The sequence below is a fragment of the Equus quagga genome, chromosome 1 (genome assembly GCF_021613505.1).
Source record: "Equus quagga isolate Etosha38 chromosome 1, UCLA_HA_Equagga_1.0, whole genome shotgun sequence".
NCBI lineage: Eukaryota > Metazoa > Chordata > Mammalia > Perissodactyla > Equidae > Equus > Equus quagga.
Window position 1 is genome coordinate 766,199 of NC_060267.1, and position 24,597 is coordinate 790,795.

Here is a 24,597-nt window from a genome sequence, read left to right on the forward strand (position 1 = left end):
GATAATTTCTTTCATTTCAATGAACATTAGGCTGTTGAGTAATATTTTCTGTTGAAGAAAGTTTAAGTAACAAAGATATTACTTCATGTGCTCTAGGGATAAAAGTCATTTTATTTCACATTACCCTTATCTGAGCAATCCTTTGCAGAGTTTAAGTGAGAGAACATAGTATCTGTTATGATCAAATCCTTCAATATTTGTCTGGGCCCTCTGAAGGCTGGCTTGTTGCGTCGTTGCCCCCGTCGGCGGCAGACGCTCACCTTGTAGTCTAACGCGTTTCCACAGAGCCGCTTCTGCCCCAGTTGCTCCCTGTCGGAGCATTTGAGGCGTGTGACATATGCTCTGACTGCATGAGAATATTTATGTTCCTGTTAAGTGGAAGAGAGCAGTGTCTGGATGCCCTTCACTAGAAATATTGTATTTACAACCACAAATGGAACAGGACAATTCTAAACCATTTCTTAATACAAAAAACATCATATCATCATCACTGAATCAACAAAAATGCCCTTTATATTTACCATTTGGGGAGGAAGGTTTTAATAATCCGAAAGAGTCACAATTAATGTTAAGAGAGAATTCATCATAGTGAAATTCTTGGTACTGAACCTACATAAAGATTTGAAGGAGTTTGAATACATTGTTAAAAAATCAATTTTTTAGCTACCTGTTTATGTATTCCTAGCAATTATGTCAGAACATGATTCTTAAAGTCTAACCAAAGTTTCATATGTCTCTTTAATGACTACATATAAAGTAATCCTTTCTAGCGCACAGAGCTGTTTCTTAGTCCAGCTTGTCAGGGTGCAGCTGGTGTGTTTATAAAAGGAAAGGTGTTGGTCAGTCAGAGGTGCTGCTCTGTTGTTTTATAAGTGACTTTGAAGTCCAACCCAGCTCTCGATCATAGGGCCCCCTGTGAAGATTTTCCTTGTGGCGGCATTAGATACACTAATTTGATATCATTTATTTTTGCAGGAAATACCAATGAACTTTGTGGATCCCAAAGAAATTGACATTCCACGCCATGGAACTAAAAATCGCTATAAGACCATTTTGCCAAGTAAGTTTCTTGAATTAAACAGTTTGTGTTGTAAAGCACAGGCCTCCCCAATTCACCCCCACCTCACCCTTTCCCATCCTCACAATTTCCGAAAGCACACCAAAATGGTGTTGCAAACACATATCAAGACTGATAATCACTAAAGGGGTCAGAGGTTAATGGCTTTATCTGTATCACTCTTACTATAACGGTCAGCTCGCAATTCCAGTAGACATGTGTTCTAAAACTTTGTTGTGCCACACATTACGGTCGATTGACTTTCGTCAAGGGTATCAAACAATTCAATGAAGAAAAGACAGTCTTTTCAAAACAATTGGATATCCACATGCAAAAAAATGAGGTTGGACCCTGACTCACACTATATACAAAAATTAGTTCAAAATGGATCAGAGATCTAAATGTAAGAGCTAAAACTGTGGAGCTCTTAGTATAAAACAGATGTAAATCTTCATAACCTCGAATTAGTCAATGGTTTCTTGGATATTGACACCAAAAGGACAGCAACAAGAGAAAAAAAATAGATAAATTGAACTTGATCAAAAAGTTTTGTGTTTCAAAGGACACTATTAAGAAAATAAGAAGATGATTCACAAAATGGGAGAAAATATTTGTAAATTATGCATTTAATAAGGGATTTATATCTAGAATATATAAGTAACTCTTAGAACTCAATTATAAAAAGACAAATAACCCAATTTAAAAATGGGCAAAGGATTTGAAGAGACATTTCTCCGTGGGAGATACACACTGAGTTGACTTGGTGGCAGTTAACAGGAGCAACTCGTGACTGTGGACACGTTGAGGCAGGTGACCTTCGTGGAAAAAAGAAGATATACAAATGGCCAGTGAGCACAAGAGAAGATGCTCAACGTCATTAGCCACCAGGGAAATCACAACCACAACGAGACACTACTTCACATCCACATGATTAGAATAAAAAAGATAACCAACGGAAAGTGTTGGCGAGAATGTAGAGAAATTGGAACCTTCTTACGTTGCCGGTGGAGGTAAAGTGGTGTGGCTACCTGGGAAACAGTCCAGCAGGTCCTCAAAATGCAAAACTGAGGGTTACTACAGGACCCGGACATTCCGCTCCACACACCCGAGAGAAACGAAAACATGTGTTCCCACAAAAGCGTATACGAAAGTTTGTAACAACACTATTCATAACACCCTAAAAGTGGAAACAACGAGAATATCCATCAACTGATGAATGGATGGGTACAATGTGGTATATCCACAGAGCAGAATATTATTCAGCAATAAAAGGAGTGAGGTGCCGATGCATGTTACAGCCTGCGTGAACCTTGAAGACATCATCCTGAGTGAAAGAAGCCAGCCAAAAACCCTCGTACTGTGTAATTCCGTTTATGTGAAGTGTTCCGATGGGCAACTCCATAGAGACGGAAACTGCGCTAGTGGTCGGCTAGTGTCGGAGGCTTGGGAAGTGACTGCTAGAGGTATGGATTTTATTTTTTGGATAAAGAAAATGTTATAAAATTGATTGTGCTGATGGTTGCACAACTCTGTGAATAAAAAAAGGAAACAAACCCCAACGATGGCTCACTTTAAATGGTATGTGAATCATGTCTCGATGAAGCTGCTACCAGAAAACTTCATTGTGCGTGACAATGACCTGGAGTCCTGATTAGAATCCCAGGGTGCTGGGCGCACCCCAGGGCTCTGTTTAAGTGGCTCTGCTTTGGGGCCTGAGAAACTGTGCCTCCAGCCAACACCGAGTGATTCTAACACAGACAACACCAGGGCAACACTCTGAGAAACACGGCTGTACACTGTCTTACAACTGAATTTAGCCTAATCAAATTTATTGACGTCAAGCAACGAGCTGATGCCAGAAGCCAGAAAGAAGGAAGGAACGGTCTGTAAGATGAAGGCGGTCACAGACTGGAGGTAGAGACACTTAGATGAGTAATTATGCTCAACGTAGGAAGAGCCAGAATAGAGACCCGGCCAAGCGGTGCAGGAGTATAGAGAGGATTAATTAATTCTGCTGGAGCGGCAAAAACACTTCAGAGAGGAAGTAACAGTGTCAATCACTAAACAAACAGTTACAGTTGGGGTTTTGGCAAAATCCATAAATATTTCAAGGCAACAACTCTGGAAAGATGGAGCCACAAAGCCTTTTAAAAAGTACCCACATTGAAAGAGCAGAGTCTTCATATTTCAGTCCATTAATTCACTAGTCAAACAAATTCTCCACACTTATGGTAATGAGGAGGATTGCCATCAATGGTGTTTTTGGGCTTCCCTCTCTGGTGGAGTTGGAAACATTGTTAAAGTCATTCCCCTGTAGCATATTTTCAACTGGTCTGAGTCTTTAAGTCTGTTTACCTAAGGTCACTATTGAGAGTTATCCAACTACCCCTGGCTGGAGGGCGTGAGGGCGCCGTGTTAGGACTGGTGTTTCTCTCTGTCTCTTTCTCAAGATTCTTCATCTAAAATTTACTGAACATAATTAGGGCACATACATCCACTGCAATTATTATATTTAACCATCTGATCTCAGAAGGATTGGGGAATTATTAGGATTATTCAAAAGCTCAGTCTTCTCTGTTTCCTGCCCAGATGCTATCAGACAACCGCTCCGTAGTCCTGTGTCAGCTTTTCCATTCCCAGAACTGGGTGGATCGCTTGAACCCGGGCACCTGTGCTGATAGCTGACGTTGCAAATGATGGATTTTCTGTTGAAAATGTCTGTAGCCTGAATGCCCCACCCAGCCCCTGTTGCACGGAATGTAATTTAGTTAATGTGGCTTGGAAAAACCACACCGTGGGCTGAAAATCGTCAGAAAAGACAAACGAATATGCAAAGCTGTTCTTTATGATTTATTTTAGGCTATAATATTGGATAAGTTTGAAACACTACAGGAAATAATAATCAGTAAATGATTAAGATTTAAAATATCAGGATTGTTTCATTGTTTTAACCCACAATAAACTCTCTCTCAAGTTTAAAACTTGCCAGTTTTTACATGTTAATGAGGTTACATAATTTGGAGAGCGTTTTGCAGCAGAAATATGGAGGGCCGAGAACCAAATAAATTATAGCAGTTTCTCTAAGGACAGTGTCAGCCTGTTCAGGACACTCCAAGTAGTAGATCAAGGTGTTAAGGTCCGATTTAATCAAGTGATTTTGCAATATAAATAAATATTAGTGATGAAAACATGTTTACATCCTAAATCACAAAAGCAATGGGAAAAACTGATCATATATCAATATGAAATTATTTATACAAAAATGAAGAATAATAATAAGTTTTACGTTTATTTCTTCCATTGCAGTCAATTTATTTATACAAATATAAAACAATGTAGATAAAATTAAAGAATCCTATTTACTCTGGCCATCATTTCACATTTAAAAAGTTAAAATCTGGTGATGTTTCCTATTTAAATTATGTTTCCTGTTTTATTATATTAAGTACCTGTAACAGAGTAGATATGCACATAAGTGAGCCACTCTCTAAGGCAACAAGTTGTGTGGCTAAAGGAAAATATTGGAGTTAAACGATTTCCCACCTGGCAGAAACATTTACAATTTATGGCAGGCTGCTTAATCTTCCTATGTGATCCTTTCTTCATCCCTAAAAATAGTGCTAATAATATTACCCTCTAGGGCTGTTGAGAGAATTAAATGATAATATGTCAAAAACGCCTAGAAAAGTTCCCCAGTCTGTACTAGCCACATTTCAGTAGGCACACATGGCTAGTGGCTACAATTCTGGACAGCACGGATGGAGAACATCTCCACTATCACAGAAAGTTTCACTGGGCAGTGCTGCTCTACACCGTCTGCATTGTCAGTTCATACTGAAATAAGCTCAGTGGACAATGCGTTTATATCTAATACCTTCTCTGAAAGTCACAAAGTCCTTTAGCATAAGAAAGACCCTAAGAAGTCTTGCAGTGGAAGAAATGTGGTTCAACTTTGGTTAATTCGGTGTTTACCATATTTGTTTGATGACTGAACTCTTTTTTTTTCCTTTTGAGGAAGGTTAGCCCTGAGCTAACATCTGCTGCCAATCCTCCTCTTTTTGCTGAGGAAGAGTGGCTCTGAGCTAACATCTGTGCCCATCATCTACGTTATATATGGGACGCCTGCCACAGCATGGCGTGATAAGCAGTGTGTAGGTCCACACCCCGGATCTGAATCAGTGAACCCCGGGCCACGAAAGCAGAGCGTACGAACTTAACCACTACACCACCAGGCCAGCCCCTGAACTCCTTTTTTAAAGACAGTCTATTGTCTAAGTTCAGTGACCTAATTCTATATGTTATAGTAGAGATGATTTACAGATAACAGTTTGGGAAAACTGCTGTGGCGGTCAGGACCATGGATGGCGTTTAGGGAGGGAAGTGATGTGACCAGATTTTGTTTTACAAAGACAACCTGAGCAGCCCTGAGAAGGAAGGATTGGAGAAGAAGCAGCTTGAAGACAGTGAGACGGACGGGATGCTCAGTCCTGGTCTGAGAAGACGGCCGTGGGAAGAGGGAGCCTCAGAGCCCAGAGCATGTTAGGAGGTCGAGCAGACAGAATGTGAGTGATAGATGTGGAGGGTCAGGTCCAGAAAGACAACTAGTCTTCACACATGGGCTCTGGCTGCGGCAGCAAAGCCACGAAACAGAAAACACCCGACAAAGAATGCCAGAAGCTCTCAGGGAGCCCTGGGCACGAGGAGTTTCACAAACTGAGATTTATCCAGAAGGAAACAACAAACAGAAAACCATGGTGTATAACCGAGGGAGAGGTCTGGTCTAAGATGAGGGTCTGGGGGACCTCGAGGTTATAGGGGATGGTTACAGTCAGGGGAATGAATTGATCATCCAGAAAGGCAGGTTCAAGTGAGTGTAGACAAGGCCCAAGCTGAATCCTAGAGTTAACCTCGTGAGATGAGACAAGCAGGACGTTGAGAGAAGAGCAGGGGAGCAGGGGAACCGGGGTGCTGTGGCTCAGCTCCCCAGGAGGAGAGGGCTCCACAGGAGAGACGTGCTGGGTGGTCGTTGAGCCGTTCATGCCATCGAGAGAACGAGAAAGAAAACACCACCAGGCGCCCACCCGGTCTAGTAGCAAAGGGTCAGTGCTGGCCTGAGCAAGGGCGACCTCTGCGCAGGACTGGGGCGAGGATGGATCGGCGTGGACACGAGGAGGACTGGGTGGTGGACGAGGGGTAGAAGCGGGTGGTGATAAGCTCTCGGGATTCACCTGTCTGGAGAAGAAGAGCCAGAGAGCAGCTGCTGGAGGGGAGTCCTCAGAACCAGCTCCCTGGAAAGCGGAAGGATGATTTAAATCAACGCAGTGGACGTTTGCTGAGTGTCTGCTGTGTGTAGGAGCACTCTAGACACCGGGTCTCAGAGAGAGAATGAAACATCCCCAGCCTCGCCCTCAAGAGGCTCAGAGAATACCCAGTTAGAGAGATCATAGAGGGATGACGGGATCTCAATTCACTTATGTAAATGTTGGCAAAAATAGCTTCCATATTTTCTCACAAAGAGCCTTTCAACCTCTTGATGGAAAGTAACTTTAGCATTTAGACAATGTTACCAGCACTATAACCATCTATCTGATATCAGATATTCGCGCTGTCAGTGAACGTCGTAACTTCAGACGGCTTCTTCTGAATGGAGGAACGGTTCGTCCAGACCGAGCATCTGTTGTTGGGCAGGACAGGAGAGAGTCTGGAGGAGAGAGACCTGGTGAAATTGCAAATCCAAAGAACGAGAAAAGGAGCGTAAATGAGAAATGGGCTCAAGAGTCAAAACCTCACGAACAACAGCGAGAAGTGTAGACCCATCCCCTGGGGCTTATGGGCGAGATTGCATGAGGAACAAGGGTCAGGTGGCCCCAGTGCCCTCAGTAAACACGATGGGTCGCGAGACAGACACACAGACACCCCGTGGCAAACATCGATACTTGCCAAATGGTGGAGACGTAAGTTCACAGGGCCGTGTGTCCTGGTGCCTGTGCCCTAAGGAGCTTTAGAAAGAGTACAACTAGGGGCCGCCCCCTGGCTGAGTGGTTAAGTTTGCGTGCTCCGCTTAGGTGGCCTGGGGTTGGCCAGTTTGGATCCTGGGTGCAGACCTACACACAGCTCATCAAGCCATGCTGTGGCGGCATCCCACATAGAAGAAGTAGAATGACCGACAGCTAGGATCCACAACTATGTACTGGGACTTTGGGGAGAAAAAAAAAAAGAGGAAGATTGGCAACAGATGTTAGCTCAGGGCCAATCTTCCTCACCAGAAAAAAAAAAGAAAGAGTACAACTGTTTAATACATTCTTTTTTGTTCTCTTTATAGATCCCCTCAGCAGAGTGTGTTTAAGACCAAAAAATGTAACTGATTCTTTGAGCACCTACATTAATGCTAATTATATTCGGGTAAGTAGTTACATGTCCATTTCTTTCTGATAAGCATGTCGACTTACTGTTTAGAATTGTCAGCTTTAGTTTTTTTCCTCAGAGCAGATTAATTTTGATTTAACTTGATTACTAGCAAGTTTTTCATTTACTTAGTCGTACAACACTGGCAGTGGGTCCTCTGTGGTGATCTTCCCTTCCTGGGCGTCGGCGGCTCCAGGCGCCACACGGGGGCTCCGGGAGGACTGAGCACTGGGACCCTCAGTACCGTATGAGATGCTGACATTCCAGGAGAACAGCCGCATGAGCTCTGGTGCTGGAATCAATGAAGCCGAGGGATCTGGGCCGCTTTGGGAGGAGCAGAGCTGTTTGTTCTAAAGACCTTTCACCTTTCAGCTCAAGACGTGAACCTCAAAGCCAATATTTTTGTCTCTTTACTCAAACTAGGGCTACAGAGGCGAGGAGAAAGCGTTCATCGCCACACAGGGCCCCATGATCAACACCGTGAACGACTTCTGGCAGATGGTTTGGCAGGAGGACAGTCCCGTGATCGTTATGATCACAAAACTCAAAGAAAAAAATGAGGTATGACCTTTACCCAAGTCCGAACACCCCATATTTTCTATGTTGTCTAAGGAAATTGCCACATACCTAACAACAGATTTAAAGGCTGGGTCACTTTATGCTTCTGAAAACTGGCCATTGGTGTTGCTCTATGAGCAGCGACTTTCTTTCAGATAAATCAATATATTGCATGCACGTGTCCCATTTGCACCCACATGTCTTTGTAAGGAAACGAGAGGCCATGAGTTAGCACTTGGATTTATAGGTGGGAAATAAAAATTTATTCATTTATATCTCATCTAGTTTTTGAGTGCCTCGTATGTGACAGGACAGCTTTAGTTGTTGCCAGTATGTTAGGAAACAGAACACAAGGAGATTCCTGCCCTTGGTCGATTTTAACTCTCTAGTGGGAGGAGACAGACACAAGACAACAAAATTCATAAAAACATGGCCTGTTAGAAGGGATAAATGCCATAGGGGAAGAGCGGGGAGGATCAGGGATGGGAGAGGGAGGGAGCCAGAGCATCCCGTGGGGCAGGCGGTCTCAGAGACAGTGAGATTTGAAGGAAGATACAAACACGAACCAACGTTCTCAATATCTTCATAACAAGGAATCCAAGAAAGAGACAAAATTTGACTCCGTTTCCACACTAGTGGTCTCCTCTAAGGATCCAGCTGACAGAACACGCATTCTGTATTTTGCATCATAAAATGAAATCGTGCAATTCCCAAGGATGCTGTCCTGTGTGCTGCTTGCATGTTAGAGCATCTTATTGGGATAATTTACAGTCTGACTTTAGTCACATTGGTGTTCGTTTTCTTGTCAAAATTACTACCTGACCTTCGTCATGATGACAGAAATTTCAGAAAGCCTAGCTGTCCTTGTACCCCTTTGGGGAGTTATAACCCTTGACTGCAGTTTGATCCTACTGCTTCTCAAGCAAATCCGGGCTCACAAATGGCAACTTTCAGTTTTTTAAAGTTTGTTGTTTTCTTCCATTTTTTGCTACAATAGATGAAGGATTTTTTTCTGAAATTTATCCTGGAAAAAACAATATGTTTTTGGCCAGTAGATGAAGTTATATACTTAATTAAGTATATGGCTTACTAAGTAAATGCATTTCTATGAATCTTATATGAAAGCCTGAAGTGGCATAGTAAAAATAACCCCTAATATTCTCAGCTGTTTCGCCCACTCCCAGTCAACATATGAAGCCACTGATAATTCCTGCACCATAGTTTAATATCTGTGACACTGTTCCTTCATGGTGGGAAAAGATTCTTCGGGTTTAAAAGGTATACTCTCTGTGTATATATACCCTAGACCTCGTGTAATACAGCAGCCTGGGTAACCCGAAAAACCTCCCATTACAAACCAGTCATCCTGAGTAAAATATGAAATAGTATGCTTAGCAGAGCTTGAAGAAGACAAAGTAAAGGAAATCCCAGCGGTCAAAAACTGAACAAAAAGCATAAAACCAGAGAATGACGGGTTTTTGTGTTTTAATGAGAACTCGAGAACCGGAGACAGAGCTTGGGGCTCACAGGAGCCAGGAGCTGGGGCTGAGACCCTCCCTGACATCAGGGGTAGGACGACTCCTGCAGAGAAAGGTGGACCTGAAAATGAGCTGCCTCCCAGCAGGACTGCGGCCAGAAGTTATCTGTCTGCCTCTGGGTTCCCACGGGATGAACCAAAAGGTTCTCCTGAGTATTTAGGATTCAAAAGCCAGGAAATGCCAAGTGGAGTGATCAGTATAAAAAGTAATCCGGTTGGAGACGCCCTGTGGCACTTTACAGAAACAAAGGCAGACACTTGCCGGATGGATGTGCACACTCTCCGCATATACTTCCCAGGATTTCAACAGAGAAAGCCCAGCCAAACATAAGCTTGCAAGCCAAAATTACGAGACATGCAAGTAAATAAACAGCATAAGGAAAAATCAGAAGCAACAAACAGTAGAAACAGATCCGCAAGAAATTAAAATAATAGAAACTATAAATGTAGGCTGTATTTTTCATAATGAAGCACACAAAATATAAAATAAAAAACTTGACAAAGGAACAGGTTCCTATCAGAAAAGACTAGGAAGACAAAAATAAACTAAAGGGTCCTAGTAATAAATGTTATATAGACATCAAAATGAACCAAAAAAACCCACCTCACTTAGACAAGTTTAATGGCAGGCTGGACACAGCTGGATAAACAAATACCTGATTAAAAAATAGAACTAAGGAAATTAGCTAGAACCTCAAAAGGACCAAAAATATGAAAGAGAGTTTGACACATAGAGGACACTATTTAAATGTCCAATATATGTCTAGTGGATGTTTTAGAAGAAGAAAAAGGAGAATGTAAAAAAAGAAGTATTATTTGAGGAAATAATGGCTAGGATTTTCCAAAACTGATGAAAGACATGAGTTCTCAGATCTGAAAAGCACAATAAATCCTAGGCTGGACAAGTAACAGTAAATCCACAAGTAGACACATCTGTGGATGTGAAAAACGCTACAGAAACAATTTTAACAACCAGAGTGACTAAGAAATGGCTTCTCAATAGCGACAACAAGGGCCAAAAATCAGCAGAAACAGACCTACAAAGGGATGAAAGAAAGTAATTGACGAGCCAGAGCTCAGGCAGGATTTAGCGACATTTCCTGGATCTGAGCAGAATGCGTTCCTTCTGCCCACTTTGGTTTCAGTTATAATTTTCTGAATAGGTTGTCAGGATGTATGTGTTTTCTCAAAACACATTCATTCTATTGTTACTAATTCTATTTCTTCTTCAATTAAAAATAAAATCATGTACAATCAACATAGAAAAAGCACTGTAATTTATCTAGTTATAGAAACATTTTGAAACAAATAAATATTATCCACAGAAAACATTACTCACTTGTCAGTGTTGCATATTTATTAAGGACTAACCCTGGGAAAGCACACGTGGAACCATATCTCACAAGGTTACAGAGTGGGTTGTAGGAACCACCTAAGCTAAACTATAAATTTTGTTGATTTGAGCATGTCAATCCTCGAATCTTGCGATATGCTTGTTCTCTTTTATAGAAAAAGTCAGAAATATACCTTTACTGCTTTAGCTTCTTGAATCAGGATTTCACCAGGACGGAAGAAGCTGAGGTGTTGGTTAGTCGGAAAGCATCGTCTAGAGGTTGAGGGACGTGCGACATATTTTGAAGTGCAATGAGGATGATACGAGCAACTGGCGAATGTGCCAAGGCCCCAAGAGACAGAAATTCTTCTCCTCTGTCCCTAAGACCAAGGCTGCCATTCTAACAGAACTGCCGTAAGAGATAAACACGTGTTTCCAAGTGAGGCTGAGCTGGCCCACTGGCAGTGCTCAGAGCTCCATTCTGAGTCTGCAGAGGAGCAGAGGCCATCTCGCTCTTTCCTTTCCAGGCATCGTCCTTGGAGCTGACCTCTTGGGACCGTTCTCAGAATTCACGTTCTCCATAGGAGAGCCAAGTGGATCTGTTGAGAGCTAGAATTTCTTTTTGAAATAATACCCACATTAAAGGGTGATCAAAGTTTTTATTTTTCTTTTTGGCCGCATAATTCAGAAATTGGAGAGGTTTTTGGTTTTTTAAACTATTTTTAGCCTCTTTTCTTTTTAAATGTCTGGAATATATCTTCTGGAAATATCAAAGTCAAATATATTATGTTACACATTTATCAACGTGTAATTTGCTATATGCTTTTCCTTTGGCCAGTCATAATCCCCAATATTGCAATAAAGACCTTGACATTTTTTATTGTTGATTACTCATAAATTAAAATAAAAATTTCTTTCTGACCAGACTCTCCCAAGATGTAAATATAATACTGGAGAGGAAACTTTGACATTTTACAGATCAAAATGATATGGAGAAGTCTGGCTCAAAAGAAATACACAGTAGACTTCACACTGCCCGGAAAATGCTGTTTACCAAGAATGTGCCAACTTTCAATTGTGTTAAGCGTCATTGTTTGGAATAGACAAAAATCATTTCCTCAAAAAAAAAATGAAGGTGGAGTTATCTTTAGAAATTCCCAGGCTTTGTATTTTTATGAACCTTTCTAATAAATAAATAAATGAATAACTACCAGCTCTTAGTAATCCCGATATTCTCATACTCACTTTTTATAGAATAAGAATAAACAACAAAAAATTTTTTAAATAGAGCTGAGAAGTTAGTTATCTTATATTGGAAGACAGGAGAAGAGATTTTATTGCTGGTAAGTTTGAGTTCCTTAATTTAGAGGAATCTCAAGAAGAAAGGAGTTGCTCTTGAAAGAAAGAGAACATGGAAAACACAGTGTTCAAACTTTTTTACGTGAACTATTTCGTCACTGGGGAAGACACAGTGGCCAAAACCTGCAAAGCTGGAGTTAGATGCGTCCAAAAATGACAAGAAGCGACTGTGCATGTCTAAAGTCCTCAGGCCGCCCCGGGGTCGCTCACCGCGCCTTGTCCCTTTCCAGGAAAGAAAGGAAGCAGCTATAAATGACAATCATGCTCTGTGTGCTGTGCAAGACGCTTTCTACCCACGCCCGTTTATTGAATGTATGTGCTAAGCATAGTTCATCCGTAAATTCAGCTAAGTTCACTCTTACTCCACAAAGCAGGTTTTACTGTCCCTACGTTACGGACAAGAAACCCGAAACTCAGAGAGGTTAAACCATTTGCCTAAAACCTCAAAATTAATGAGTAGTGGAGTTCAAATTTTCATCCAGGTTTGTTTTGCTTATTCGTTGCCCCAACTTAATAATGGGCCAGATAAGGACGCAAGACAGCAGAAGGCAAGTGACCTGCTGTTGGCCTCAGGGAGCAGCCAGACGCCGAATTTATTTTTCACAAAGTGAGGCGGTCGCTTGGTGATTTGGCCTAACAAAATACTTCTCTCTAGTGTGTAACACGGCTGTCTTCTTTCTCGGTTTTTTCATGCTTCTTTCCTCCGAGCTAAGCTCTGTGACTTCCATACTCATAAACTCCATTTTGCCCATTGACCTGTTCAGCATTTTGCAAACAGTTTAACCTGAAAAATCCAAATAAAGACATCATATTTTGAATTTTCCCTTCTTCCTTTCTCTATCTGAAAAAATTGTAGACAAGATTGATTTTAATTACATTTATTTGGCCAAATAGCTCATGTGGTGCCTTCCAGCTTCTCAGCAGGGCCCCATAGAGTGAGTAGGTACACAAGGGAACATAATCCAGGCCATGTGACAGCTGGAACTCAGACACGAGCCACACGGCACGATGAGTGCAAGAGTTTGATGTGGCTTGAGCATAGGCAGCGCCATGGGAGAGAAGGGAGATGAGGCTGGAGGGTTAAACTGTGTGGGAGAATGTAGGACTATGCTAAAAAAAACCCCTCTGGGCTTCATTGTACAGGCAGTAGGGAGCCGTAAAGGTGTTCTTGAACTAGAGTGACATCATGTAGTCTGTCTACCAGGAGTAGGCTTGGTGGCAGGGGACAGGGTTGGGATTTGAGAAGGGCAAGGAGTAGCGGTGTGAGGTGGACAAGGGACTCATGCCTGGTACCAAGAATGGGAGAAGAGCAAACCAAGTCCCATAGCCAGAGCATCCGTCCAGACCAGCTCAGGGAGGGCGACATTGGAGGCCAGCCTGGCGTGTGGACAGCGGAGACCCCTGACTTCCTGGAGGACCAGAATGGGACACTATAACGTCCAGAGGGGCAGTGGGCCCAGCACCGCCCAGCAGCCTAGTCCCATTTCCTCCACGACCTGGGCTTTGACGGCGATGCTGCCGGAGCGAGTGAGGGCAGCCAGAACTGCAGAGGCTGACAGCCCCCAAGCAAAACACGCAGCCTGCTTTCAAACACGCTTCTATTCCCAATGTCGCTGGCACCTGAATTGTGAATCTGCTGGGCTGTGCTCAACCGCTGAGCCTCTCCTACCTGTGGTTAGAAGTTGACAAGGTTAATCAGAAAGTTGACACAGTTACTCAAATAAGTCAGAGTAGGGAATCACACACACACACAAAAACAAGGTTTCATTTTATCCTAAAACATGTACATTTGTTCATATTAAAATTTGTTCATGGGGGTCTGCACAGTGGTGCAGCGGTTAAGCTCGCACACTCTGCTTCGACAGCCCCAGGGTTCATGAGTTCAGATCCCGGGGCAGACCTGCACACCGCTCATCAAGCCATGCTGTAGCAGGCGTCCCACATATAAAGTAGAGGAAGGTGGGCACGAATGTTAGCTCAGGGCCAGTCTTCCTCAGAAAAACAAAAAACGTGTTCATTATTTTATTACAGGACTGTCTTTTTTCTTCTGAGGATTGGTCTGAAGCTGGAGCTCCAGATCACAGAGCTCATGTAAATCCTGCACTTTATGTATCATTAAAATTTCCCATTTCAGTTTCTTTGAGACGAGAGAGAATACGGAAAGTTTGTGACAACATGAGCACAGGGTCCGTCTAGGTCGTCAGACTCTGCTCTAACTTCTACATCGGCCTCACTGAACCTGATTTGACCACAGTTTTCTTTCCCAATGCACTTTTTTCCCACTGGAAAACTTATTCAACTTATGCAATTATCTCAGAACAACTTTTTTTCTTCTCACCCTAATGGTCTATTGATTCATGTAACGCTTAATTAAATTATCAGACTTTAACAACTTGTACAACTGCCATGAAGAGGTTTGAGTATAAATACTGGTTAGTGAGCACACGACCCAGCAGAGACAACACGACTCCTGGGATCAGTGCGCGGGGCCCGAGGGTGCTCAGCGTCCAGGAGCACTAGCATCTTCACAGAGGGAAGGGAGCGTGTTGGGTAAGAGACAGTGCAGAAATCAACGACGGAAAGTTGAATTAATAAAGTGATATTTGCTCAGAGGGTCCTAGCCCCCAAGGGAATTTTCCCAGAGATCCTACCAAAAGCCCTGGGCTTCAGTTTCTTCTGCTGTAAAATGATTGATAATTATTATTATTATTATTATACTTACCGCCTGCTCTACGTGACTCAGATGACCGTGAAAGGGATTAACGAAATGTTGGTGAAGACGCGTTGATACTAAATTGCTGCACCAATGTTAGTAATATTCAGCTGGAACACCAGGAGTGACAGTGACAGCAATAATAATAGCTGCGGGCGGTCTGCCCCATTCTGTCCTCTTCAGATGCTAATGGAGCCCAGACAGAGCTGACCCTCTTCTCTATGTGTTTAGAGCCACTTCTCATGTGACGACACATGCCTTTAGCTTGAAAAGCAAGATCTCTTTGATTTTAAATGCATAGAATTTTAAAAGAAAGTAACTTAAAAATAGATTTTTTTTCCAGGCCACTAAACTACTAGCTTCTTTACACACAAACAGCCCTAATGCGGTGGAGGCCAGAGGGAAGGTCATAAAAATAGGAGTTGGCTTTGCTGTGCACTGCCTTCGACGTCTGCTGTGGAGCACAGATTGTGCAGAACTGGTTGATGCCCAGAATCTTTACAGTCAGGGTCGGCTAACGGTTTGTTTGCACAAGACACATGTGACCCTCTGAAATGCTCTTTCTCCTCCAAATTATGAACTCTTAGAACGTATAGATAATTTTACTGAAAGGTTAGCAGAAGAAGAGTGACAATTTGGGGCTATGTTCAGCTAGATAGCATGCTCTTTTGAATCACCTACAATTAGTGTGGTTCCACAGCATTATCTGCAGGAGAGCGTTGTCCTTCCTTGCATTCTCTGCCTCTTTCATGTCATTGTTAGCACCGCAGTGAAGAAACCTAAAAAGCAGTTCTCAAAAATACTTGAAGGTGAACTTGTGCTCCCAGGAATGATTCCATTTGCTGCTCTCCCCCTTCGTGTTCAAAAGCACCACACTTATCTGGTCTCTTTTTCTACGCTCTCCTAAAAGGGAGAGAAACGTATTCAGCGTGTAAAAATAAGCTATTGTATCTCAGAAAGGAGATGGCATGCTAATTAAGGGTTGTTTGAATGAACGAGTCACACGGCATTGTCTACTGGGAACTGGCTGCCAATTGCATTTTTGGTAAAGAGTCAAGAAAAACATTCAAAAGGTCCCCGGCAAGCTCGGGAGAGAAGTGAGCAGCACTTCCCTTTATCAAGTAGGTGCACAGGCTGTTGAGGCTTGGGAGAGTCAGGGTGCAGGCTGCGAGCTCCTGCCTCCTGGCTTTTCCTACCAGTTTCGAGAGCCACCTTCCCAAATAGGGGCCTGCAGCTCAGGTCTGACCGTGGTCAGCGGGGTGCATACGCCGGACCACTGGACCACTGAACGATGCTTTCTCTGCTCACTGCCTGACTCGAGGTGCCTTGTCACTCTTCTTGGATTCATCTGGGAGGCATGGGTTTTCAGATACACAGTAGCTCGGGTCTTGCAGCGAAATAATTGATGCTCTGTTGAAAGAAACGAGGCAAATTGGTTAGTATGATTATCTCTAACAAACCGGGGAAATTTTAAACCTTTGACAGCTCACGAATGAGGAGGGAAATAAATTGCTCTGTTTTTCAAAGGTTTCTTTTCTTAATGTTTGCGTTATATGAGCCAGACTCAGCCTGTAGCCTGATTGCCTGACAGTCTGGGGTGTGGGGAGTTGTGTAAATGGAGGTGAAAGGATTTGCTTTGCTGGGAAAAGGACCACAACTGGAGGATGTGAGTGTGTTTTTGTTGTAATGGGTGGAAGCAATAGTGAGTCCAGCAGGCGAGTGCCGTTTCTGGCGTGTAGACAGCTGTTCACTGGCGTGGTGGAGGCCCGAGGTGTGTTTCTGACGCCCTGCATGTCCTTCCTTCAGTGCTGTGGGTCTGTGGTTCTCGTGCTGCTGTCTTGAATCCGTAAGTGCTTATTTTTTAAGGGGGGTCATCTGCCTTTGACTTAGATGTGAAGACACAAGTGTCCTGATTCCTAAAATGTCCTGGATGAAGGCAACAAGGGAAGGAATTTCTCTATATATGTGCCTGTGTGCTTGGAAGAAAATAGCAAGTTTTATTTAAGCATATTTTATATTTTAATATTTCTAAAATTACATGCTTTCCTGGGCAGTCAAAATAAAGCATCAAATTTCACACTTTACATTCTTAATCATTAAAATATGTGGTGTAAAAAAAGTTCTTTTGCAATTGTTTAAAAGGCAAAATAGTGAATAATATGGGTTTATGTGTGTACTTGAATCTCATTTTGTAGTTTTCCTTTAGTAATGTAGGTTGGATATAATAATAACATTTAATGCATAATTAAGTAATGATCTAATCACTTTAGATCAAAAATGCATTCCATCACCCAGTAGATGTAAAATATAACGACAACAATAATAATAACACGTTTGAGTGAGTGCTGACTTTGTCCTAAGAGCTTTCCGCGTATTAAATCTGGAGGAAACTGAGGCCAGAGAGATTAAGCATGTTGTTTATGGACTCACAGCTAATAAATGGTGGAACCAAAATTTGGACCCAGGCTCTCTGACTGCAAAGCTTGCACCTTAACTATTGTATTATATTGCCTGACTTGCAATATAACTATTTTTGCCCATTAAACCCTTGAAAGAGGATCCATTATAAAAGTATTTTTTAGATAATTTTGTTATACATTTATTTCAATGGACCCCGTAGGTGAACAGACCACTGGTCCTGGGAAATATAATCCCGCAGGTGTATTGACGGTCACTGCGTCAGCCTCGCACACAAGGGAAATTCTGCAGTGGCACCTGGCACATCACAGATGCTCTTCTTAGGCGCTTCCATTTGACGAGGCAGGACAAAGTGGCTTGCCCCTGTCACTATGGGAGAACTTCCCTTTGTTTCTAGTCATCACAGGATAAACTCTACTATTTGAATCTTAATTTCTTAATTCTTAATTTTTTAATTAATTTTTTAAGTAGTTCTTAATTTCTCTGTGAAGTTTGGGAAATTTTGCTTTAATCCTATTTTTATGAGCTTAGTAGCAATGGTGTTTGACATGCATAGGCAACACTGATAGCTTATTAAAAAACGTGATTGAGATATAAGTTACAGCCCATAAAAACCACCTGTTTAGAATGGACAGTGTTTCAACGGTGTACGCACATCTACAACATTGTAAACTTGACAGTTGATTTTTTAAAATTAATTAAATAAAAACTTCTGAGATGCTTGGGTGAAAAGTACCCCAAGACCAACGCAAACCATCAGTATTCACCTTGTCCTTCTTAACCCCCTCCAGAAGTGTGTGCTCTACTGGCCGGAAAAGAGGGGCATCTATGGGAAAGTTGAGGTTCTGGTCATCAGCGTAAACGAATGTGACAACTACACCGTTCGGAACCTTGTCTTAAAGGTGAGAGCATGTCGCTATAGCTGGCTGCGAAGGGGCTGATGTCGAGGAGGACGTTTCCACCTTCAATATTTATCTCAGTCAGTGCTACAGAGTCAACGTAAACAAGTTAGAGATTGCTGAGATCAAAGAGCAACTGTAACCACTCCCTCGTGGGTTTCTTTGCTGTCAGCTACAGTCAGTGTGTGGGATAATTAAATTAATGTAAGTAGGCATTAAGGAAATTCACTAAGAAGGAGGTTATGGTCTAGTTTGCATAAATAAAACAGCTCTGATTTAACCTTCCAAACGCCTTTAACTAAAGGCTCATGCTGGAGACTTTACCGTGATGATTTTTTCCTTTTAATGTCACTTTGGTCTCAGCAGCTTTAAGTGAAGCCTGGAAACTGAAGGAGAGAGTCTGCCCCGTGGGTGGCCGTGGGAGGGAAGACGAGCCCGAGGTGTGGATGAGAGCCTCCCAAACTCGAGTTACAGTCATTTATAGGGACTTCCCCAGACTGGATGCTGTCACAGAAAACTTGTCTTATTTAAGTCTCGGGCAGCAGACGCGGAGGATCGTTGCCATGGGATTGTGTTTGCTCCCAGAGAGCAGTCGTCCCACAGGCTCCAGGCCAGTCGAGGGCCTCGCTGCTGGGGCGGGATCGCCACCAAGAAAGGGCAGGAACAGGGCAGCACTGAGGGTTTCAGCAGGAAGTTCGGGGAAGGACGCACTGACCAAAACCTGATTGTCGACTCCTGTTCTCCGGAACCTGGTCCAGGCCGGGCCCCCAGCCGGGTACGGGGTTGAGTTGATGTGCATGGACCCCGCCCGAAGCAGTTTCAACCTAGGGACCGCTTGAAGCTCCTTGACTATGGGACTTCTCACTGCTGTTAAAACTGGAATTGGGGGGCTGGCCCTGGTGGCGTGGTGATTAAATTTGCTGCGCTCCACTTCAGTGGCCTGGGTTCGGTCCCCAGGCACTGACCTACACCTCTTGGCAGCCATGCTGTGGTGGTGACCTGCATACAAAAAATAGAAGAAGATTGTCACAGATGCTAGCTCAGGGTGAATCTTCCTCAGGAAAAAAACTGGAATTGAGGATGAGTGTAGGAGCATTAGCATAATGGAATATAAAATTGTGTTCTTATATTGGTTAAAATGTTTATAAAGAGCGGGAAACATACTATATCCCAAGTCTTTCATGACTACATTTTCATCCACAATTTTGTTTATAACTTACAAATGTAACTTAGCATATGTTACATACACACTTTCTATGTTAAATATACATTCTCATTTAATAGAGGCAAGACTGTCAAACTTTTACATCAGGATATTTATAGTAAAGTTTTCTCCAGGCAAAAACTTTACTAGATTTTTTTCCACCTAGAAATAAGCTGCCATCAGGATGGGAGTGATAGAAAGCATTCAGTGTTGTGGTTTGGATGGCTTTTAGTTTCACAAGTAAATGAGGCATTTGCTGGCTGCTGTTGTTTTCAGCAAGGAAGTCACACCCAGCACGTGAAGCATTACTGGTACACTTCGTGGCCCGATCACAAGACGCCAGACAGTGCCCAGCCCCTTCTGCAGCTCATGCTGGATGTGGAAGACGACAGAGTTGCTTCCGCGGGCCGAGGGCCTGTGGTTGTCCACTGCAGGTAAGGCACGGGCTGTCCTTTCTGCCGGAGCGGCTGTCTATCCTTTGTAAAGGCATGGAGCTGCTGGAAGCTGGGTTTTGCTTCCTGCTTGTGACTTTGTTGGTAAATTAAATATTTATGGAAGTTAATTAATTTCCCAATATTTGTGTCTTGATCAAGATGACACAGAAATAAAGTGACATTATTAGGGCATTTTCGGCAAACAGTTACCTTGAGAACAGGAAACCTTACTCAGTCCCTGCCTGGAAACTTATATTGATTCATTTAGTCTCATCCGTCTCATATACACTAGGAAAGACAGATTCTTTAAAAATTATCAATGACTTTTTTGTTGTCTGAAGATGGCACCTGAACTATACTTGAATTGTATCTTGATAATATTTATTATGCCAAGTTTGGTGACAACCAGTCAACTATTTTAAAAGTTACTTCGTGAAAAACAGATGGAAGCAAATTTACGAAATGGGAAATGGGCAAGTGGCAGTTCGACAAAAGGAAAACCGAGTGCTGTTAGCAGAACATGGAGCACTGGGGGCGAGGCTGACAAAGAAACAGATGTCCATGGTGGTACCCTTTCCTACTGTCTAGCTTGAAGCTCTCCTCTTATAATGGCTATCTCATCCCTCTTGTCTTCCTTTTAGAATGCCCAAACTAGAGCAAATATTTTTGAAGTTATTTACATAACCAGTCATTTATTCTCCATACTATCTCAAAGTAATTTGTCTTGGTTTGTTTAACCTCATAAGTTTTATAAGACGGCTTATGATGATATCTTTAATAAATAAAATACATTATTTTAGATTATAATTTTGGCCTCCTTCATTTTTGAACCTTTGTGGTTTAATTGAGAATAAAGTTTACTGTATGTCTATTTATTCAAAGGCATCATTATCTGGTTTCTGGCATTAGGCCTCATTCTAAACTTAGCCTGGGGGCAAGGAAAAACGGCCTAATTGGCCATGCTTTAGGGCTGGACCTGTCCCCACCCCAAATCATAAAACACTCAGGATATCGAAAATGAAGTAGCCGCTTCCCCTATAAATCCTGCTCCCCTTCTGATTGCGGTTTCTAAGAACGAGACCATCTTTTTTCCAGGCGCTCAACGGCAAATGTCGACAGTTATCTTTGGCCTTCCCCTCAGCTCCAGCCGCCGTATCTAATCAGTCACCAGATTGGCTTTGCCTTCAAAGCATCTCCCGTAATCGTCCTTCCTGCCAACCACCCAAGTTCGGGCCCTCGTGACCTCAGCGTGTATTTTAGAAGTAGTCGGCTAATTGCACAAACACGCCCCACTTCCCCCCGCCCCACCACCACCCCTCTGTGGCCCGCTCTGTACACGTCCCTAAAACCCTCTCTCATCACAGGAGCCCCTGCTCAGAGCTTCTCGGTGGCCTCCCATTGCCTAGAGGAAAAGTTCTTGACCTGGGGTCTATAGATGAACTCAGGGGTCGGTGAACCCCTTTGAATTACTTGAACAAACCTGAGTACATAAAGTTATGTGAATTTTTCTGGGGAGTGAAAGTTCATAGTTCTCATCAAATTCTCAGAAGAAAAAAAAAAAAAGAGTCCCGCTGTTGTAGAGAATGCAGCTCAGACCTCTCAGCTTTCCATGCAAGATCCTCTACAGACCCCAGCCTACCTTCCCAGTCCTGTTTCCCACTGTTTCTGTAGAAGAACTTTCCTTTCAAGCCAAGCTCGTCTTCTCGGTGTCGCACGTCACGCGGCCTGTTCAGCAGCTCTTTGTCTTCTCATCGTGGAATATTCTCGCTTAGTCATGAGAAGCGAAATGCCTGCCATTCGCAGGGTGCAGCTCAAACCCTCTCTCTTCAATGAAACAAGCCTTTATAGACACTTCATTCCACCTCTGAATTCCTCTGCACTCACATTCAGTAGGAAATAAGCACCAAATATGAGAAACAGGTGCTATTTGAGTGCCAAGAGGGGAACGATTAACTTAAACAATGAGGACCGAAGAAAGCCTCTAAAAGTTGGAATAACGCTGAACAGGATCTTAAAAAGTGACCTTTGTTTGTGGTTTTAAAAGGGAAGGCATTTCTGACTGAAGAAATATTGCCAACACGCAAAGGAAAACTGGAAAATAAAAGGCGTTTTTGGCAATGATTCATGTAAATTAAAAATTGGCAGAAAGGTATGGGGAGTATGGTAAGAAGTTAGTCACAGCCACAGGCGGCAGGTAGGGACCACGGTGGCAGGGGCTTAGACACGGTGCCGTAGCTGGTGGCAGCCTCTACAGCCTGCGAGTGGAGAGCAATACGGTCAGCCCGCTGTTTCAGAAAGATGAACCTGGCAGCTGTGTGCATCGCGAATTCGTCCAGGGAGAGACTTGAGGCTAGGGAACCATCATAAGGTGTTTGCTAGTCATGAAGTAAGGAGATGTCGAAAACGTGAGCACAGTCTGTGGAGGGCGAGCCTGGATCCCAAAAGCTGAGTGGAGGTGGAAAATGGAAGAATTGGTGACAGATTGAATGTGGGAGGTGAGAGGGGGGAGATGTGAAGACAGCTCCAAGATTTCTAGGCTGGAAAACTTGTGGCTGACTGGTAACGCCATTGAGGGAAAAGGTAGTTAATTCTGTTTTAGATACATTGAGCTTAGACACATTGAACTGAAGCAGGTACAAAATAGTAACATCCGGAGTTCCAGCTAAGGGATGGAATGCCAACCCAGAGCTTAGGAGAAATTTAGGGCACTTGGATGTAGATTTGGGAGAAATTTACATGAAGACCATTAGTGGTTGGAATTGCTGAGAGACAGAGAAAGAGAGAGAGAGAGAAAGTCTTGTTAGGTGGATGACAGCCGTCTAAGACAGACAGTGTTTCCATACAGCACCACCTGCATGTAGTGACTTGGAAATCCGTGCCTCCAGCCACACTGTCTCCTGAATGGAACCGAATCTTCAGTTATTCTCGGGGATCTTCAGCATTAGTGTAGCTGAGACCGAGGTCGCCTCTCCCTCCCTCCAGCCAGCCCTGTTCCAGAACTCTCCCCGGCGTCGCTGGCACTACCAGTCGCCCCACCCTCCCAGCGAAGACTGCTTTGACTTTTTGCTTTTCTCGCTGTTCAACGCCCATCCTCCAGATTCACATCTGTGACGTGCCTAAGTCTTTCCTCCGTGTCTAGTGCCCACACCTCACCTAAATTCAGCTCGAGGTGTCCTTTGCAGAATCGTCACAGTGCCTTCCTCGCGTTTCCCCCACCCATCGCGCTCCACTCCACGCCTCCTACTGCCCGTGATAGCAGACGGTGTGGGGTGAGCATGGAGCGCGGGGCTGGAGGAGTGATCCTCAGCTCCTGGCAACTGCTGTTGATTCCAGCTGTCATTTCAGATTCTAAGTGCCCTTTAAAAGAAGATATTTTGTCCCTGCTGTTTTTCCTCCTCTTTTCATTCCTCATCTTTCCTTTTCAGCGCCGGCATAGGAAGGACGGGCTGTTTCATTGCCACATCCATTGGCTGTCGACAGCTGAAAGAGGAAGGCGCTGTGGATGCACTCAACATCGTCTGCCAGCTTCGCATAGACAGGTGAGTGTCCGCGCAGCCGCGCTAGACTGCCTCTCAGGGCAGCCCGGTCCCGCACAGCTGATCTGGTCGCCTGCCGTTCCAAACATCACAGTCTCCGAGGTCCTAATCTCTGTAGAGATTTGTGTAAATGCTTAAGAATAGACATTACGTTAAAAAGCCAGCCAAGACAGAAATTATTGCAGCACGGACCGTCGAGAGTCCAAAACCAAACGCTCCTGCTCGCTCCCCCGTCGTCTCCAACCCGGGCTGTTTATGGTGGACGTGCGTCCTTCGAGGTCCTCACCCCTGTTCCTTTGCGTGTGCTCTGCATCTCCACTGGCTTTGACCGAACCGTCCACTTTAGGATCTTGATCCTTTAAAATGAGGGGCATGTATCATACAACCAAGAGTCATCTTTTTGCTTTTTTCAGTCTAGTTTTTTTAACTGTGAAAAAATGCACATAAAATTTACCATTTTAACCACTTTAAGAGTACAGCTCAGTCCTGTTAAGTACATTCACACTGTTGTGCAACCATCTCCAGAACTCTTTTCATCCTGCAAACTCTATCCCCATTAGACAACAATGTCCTGTCCCTTGCTCCTCACGGCCCCTGGCACCCACCACTCGCTTTCTGTGTCTGTGAGTCTGACTACTCTGGGTAGCTCATATAAGTGGAATCACACAGTATTTGTCTATTTGTTATTGACTTATTTCACTTAGCATAATATCCTCAAAATTCATCCATGTTATAGCGTGCATCAGAATTTCCTTCCTTTTTAAGGCTGAGTAATGTTCTGTGTATGTATATACCCCATTTTGTTTATGTGTTCAGCCAACGATGGACACTTGTGTTGCTCCCACCTTTTGGCTATTGTGAACAATGCTGCTGTGAACATGGGTGTACAAATAGTTGTTTGAGATTCTTTTGAGTATGTACTCAGAAATGAGACTGTTGGGTCAATAGTAATTCTATTTTTGTTTTTGAGGAACTACCATCCTGTTTTCCACAGTAGCTGCACCATTTACGGACCCACCAACAGTGCACAAGCATTCCAACTTCGACACATCCTCGCCAGCACTTATTATATTCTGTTTGTTGGATTTTTAATAGTAGCCATCCTAATGAGAGGGAGGTAGAAGAGCCATTTTTATAGAGAGAT

General features: G+C 43.3%; 1 protein-coding gene across 1 annotated transcript in view; it reads left to right on the forward strand.

Moving 5' to 3' along the window:
• The window catches only part of PTPRR (protein tyrosine phosphatase receptor type R), a 132,039-nt gene that overhangs the window by 92,890 nt on the left and 14,552 nt on the right, over positions 1 to 24,597 (forward strand). Inside the window, exons 7-12 of the mRNA XM_046654081.1 lie at positions 976 to 1,060; positions 7,380 to 7,459; positions 7,886 to 8,023; positions 18,172 to 18,282; positions 19,760 to 19,917; positions 23,343 to 23,456. Of these exons, the coding sequence (XP_046510037.1) occupies positions 976 to 1,060; positions 7,380 to 7,459; positions 7,886 to 8,023; positions 18,172 to 18,282; positions 19,760 to 19,917; positions 23,343 to 23,456 (686 nt within the window). The remainder of the gene's footprint in view (positions 1 to 975; positions 1,061 to 7,379; positions 7,460 to 7,885; positions 8,024 to 18,171; positions 18,283 to 19,759; positions 19,918 to 23,342; positions 23,457 to 24,597) is intronic.